The sequence below is a fragment of the Anomaloglossus baeobatrachus genome, chromosome 3 (assembly GCF_048569485.1).
Source record: "Anomaloglossus baeobatrachus isolate aAnoBae1 chromosome 3, aAnoBae1.hap1, whole genome shotgun sequence".
Taxonomy (NCBI): Eukaryota; Metazoa; Chordata; class Amphibia; order Anura; family Aromobatidae; genus Anomaloglossus; species Anomaloglossus baeobatrachus.
Window position 1 is genome coordinate 59,434,876 of NC_134355.1, and position 2,641 is coordinate 59,437,516.

The following is a 2,641-nucleotide window of genomic DNA, read 5'->3' on the forward strand; positions in this document are numbered from 1 at the left end:
ATTGTATAGAAAAAAAAACAGTGGGTGCGGAACAGCCCATTAAACATGGTACGAACTGTCTCCTGTAAAAGGGTCTCGTGACAGTCTGTTTCAAACCTCTTATAAGCAGGTAACCTGTCTGCACAGATCACAACAGGTAACACGTTGATGTCATGGCCTAGTGTGCTACAGCGGCATTAGACATTGTATGAAATCCAGAACTGGTCATTGTACCTCAACCTTGTCATCTTTGTCATTTTCTTCTCCACATCCACATAAAGTGATTCGAGACCTATCTGCAACATGACAAATCTTACAAATCATCAAATAATATTTTCTTGATTAATTTCTATAAGGAATTGTGGCATTTAGATGACTAATATTGTGTCTAAGCTCCAATACCAGACACAGCCATGGACTAAAGTGGAGCTGTTCATGGAACAATGAGTATATCCCACTGAACCCCTTTAAATGTGATTGTAATGGTTATATTAAGTCTATGTTAGGTCAGGTTCCTCTAACACTTACAGAATGTAATTCCTTAAGAAAAGAAAACCCACAATCTTCGTTTAGACTTTCGTTTAGACTTTTCTTTGTCCACTTTTCTCATGCCACCCACAGTCTGCTATCCAAACTGTGTGCACCTTACAATGGGGAGCGCTTCCCAGCCTGCTGCAGTCAGTGTCAGGTCAGAGGTTGCGCAGGGCCTGTTCTCTCCCTCCCTGATTAGTTTGGAGCTCCGTGTAATTAGCAGGGGATGGATAGGATTGGTGGAGTCATCAGACGAAGCTTGGGATGACATCACACCTGATAACATAAAATTGTGGAGGAAAAAAAAAGCAGGAGCTCCACCAGTGCCACAAGCAGATGTACAGCGACCGGACCACAGGGCACATGAGATAAGGCTTATAGGATGGACGATGCAAGAATTAAAGTCCCCAAGAAGAAATGCGCAGACTACCACGAAGTCTACACCGAGATCGCAGCCGTGACCTCAACAGCGGGTGAGTGCAAGCTACCTCCAGGTACAGAAACATCTATTATCTATCCATCTATCCATTCTTATATTGTTTATGAAAAAAACATCGACTGAGAATTATTTTTTTACTGACATATTGGAAAACCATAATTAATCATAAAGATATATATCCACTGACCAATATATGGCTATGATAACTACAGTCAGAACATTCTGTTCAAGTTTCTCCAGCTTCATTACCCCAGCAAATTATTTTGCAGATGGGGAAAAAAGTTCCACTTTTTATGGGCTGTCATTTCTTTCTTTTTCGCTTTCCTTCTTTTTTTTTTCTTTTCTTCTTTCCTCCATTCTTTATTTCTTTTTTTAATTTCTAACTTTCTTTTTACTTTCTTTTTTTCTTTCTATTTTCGTTTCTTTGTTTATTTTTCTTTCACTTTCTTTCTTTTTCCCAATCTCACATATATCTAATATTGATCATCTAATTATCTATGATTGATGATAATTGTCTGTGTATAACTTAAACACTTATCATTCTGCCTCAAATCTCATTCCTACCTTCCTTCCTTCCTTCCTTTTTTCTAGCTTTCTTTGTTTTTTTATTTCCTTCTTATTAGCTTTCTTTCGTTGTTTCTTACCTTCTTTTCATTCTTCCTTCTTTATTTCTTTCCTTCATTCTTCTTCCCAATCTCACATATATCTAATATTGATCATCTAACTATCTATAATTGATAATTATCTGTCCATAATTTAAAGTTATCATTCTGCCTCAAATCTCATTCTTACCTTTCTTTTCTACTTTTTCCTTCCTTCTTTTTTTGCTTCTTTCTTTCCTTTCTTCTTTCTAGCTCTTTAGTTCTTTCCTTCTGTCTTTCCTTCTTTCCTCCTTCTTCCTAGCTTTCTTTAGTTCTTTTTTTCCTTCTTTCCTTCCACCTTTCTTTTCTTTCCTTCTTTCTTTCCTTCATTCTTTCTTTGCCAATCTCACATATATCTAATATTGATCATCTAATTATCTATAATTGATAATTGTCTGTCTATAATTTGAACAGTTATTATTCTGTCTCGAATCTCATTCCTACCTTCCTTCTTTCTTTCTTTCTTTCGTTCTTTCCTTCCTTCTTCCTAGCTTTCTTTAGTTCTTTTTTTCCTTCTTTCCTTCCACCTTTCATTTCTTTTCGTCTTTCTTTCCTTCATTCTTTCTTTGCCAATCTCACATATCTAATATTGATCATCTAATTATCTATAATTGATAATTGTCTGTCTATAATTTGAACAGTTATCATTCTGCCTCAAATCTCATTCCTGCCTTTTCTACTTTTTCCATCCTTCTTTCTTTCCTTCCTTCTTTCTAGCTTTCTTTAGTTCTTTCTTTCCTTCATTCTTTCTAGCTTTCTTTAGTTCTTTATTTCTGTCTATCCTTTTTTTTCATTTTCTTTCTTTCCTTCATTCGTTCCTTCCCCCTTTCTTTTCTTTCTTTCTAACTTTCCTTCGTTCTTTCTTTGTCAAGCCCACATATATCTAATATTGATCATCTGATTATCTAGAATTGATAAATGTCTGTCCATAATTTAAATCTCTATTTCTTTCCTTAATTCCTTCCTTCCGATTCCATATGAATCCATGAGAAAAACCCCCTATGAGCTTCCATATAAGAGTGAACCATGATTCGGTGTTATGGGTCCGGGT

General features: G+C 35.7%; 1 protein-coding gene across 1 annotated transcript in view; it reads left to right on the forward strand.

Annotated features, from left to right (window-relative positions):
• Nucleotides 1-892: 892 nt before the first annotated feature.
• The window catches only part of LOC142294958 (homeobox protein prophet of Pit-1-like), a 10,301-nt gene continuing 8,552 nt past the window's right edge, over nt 893-2,641 (forward strand). The window contains exon 1 of the mRNA XM_075338033.1: nt 893-983. Coding sequence (XP_075194148.1) covers nt 893-983 — 91 coding nt within the window. The remainder of the gene's footprint in view (nt 984-2,641) is intronic.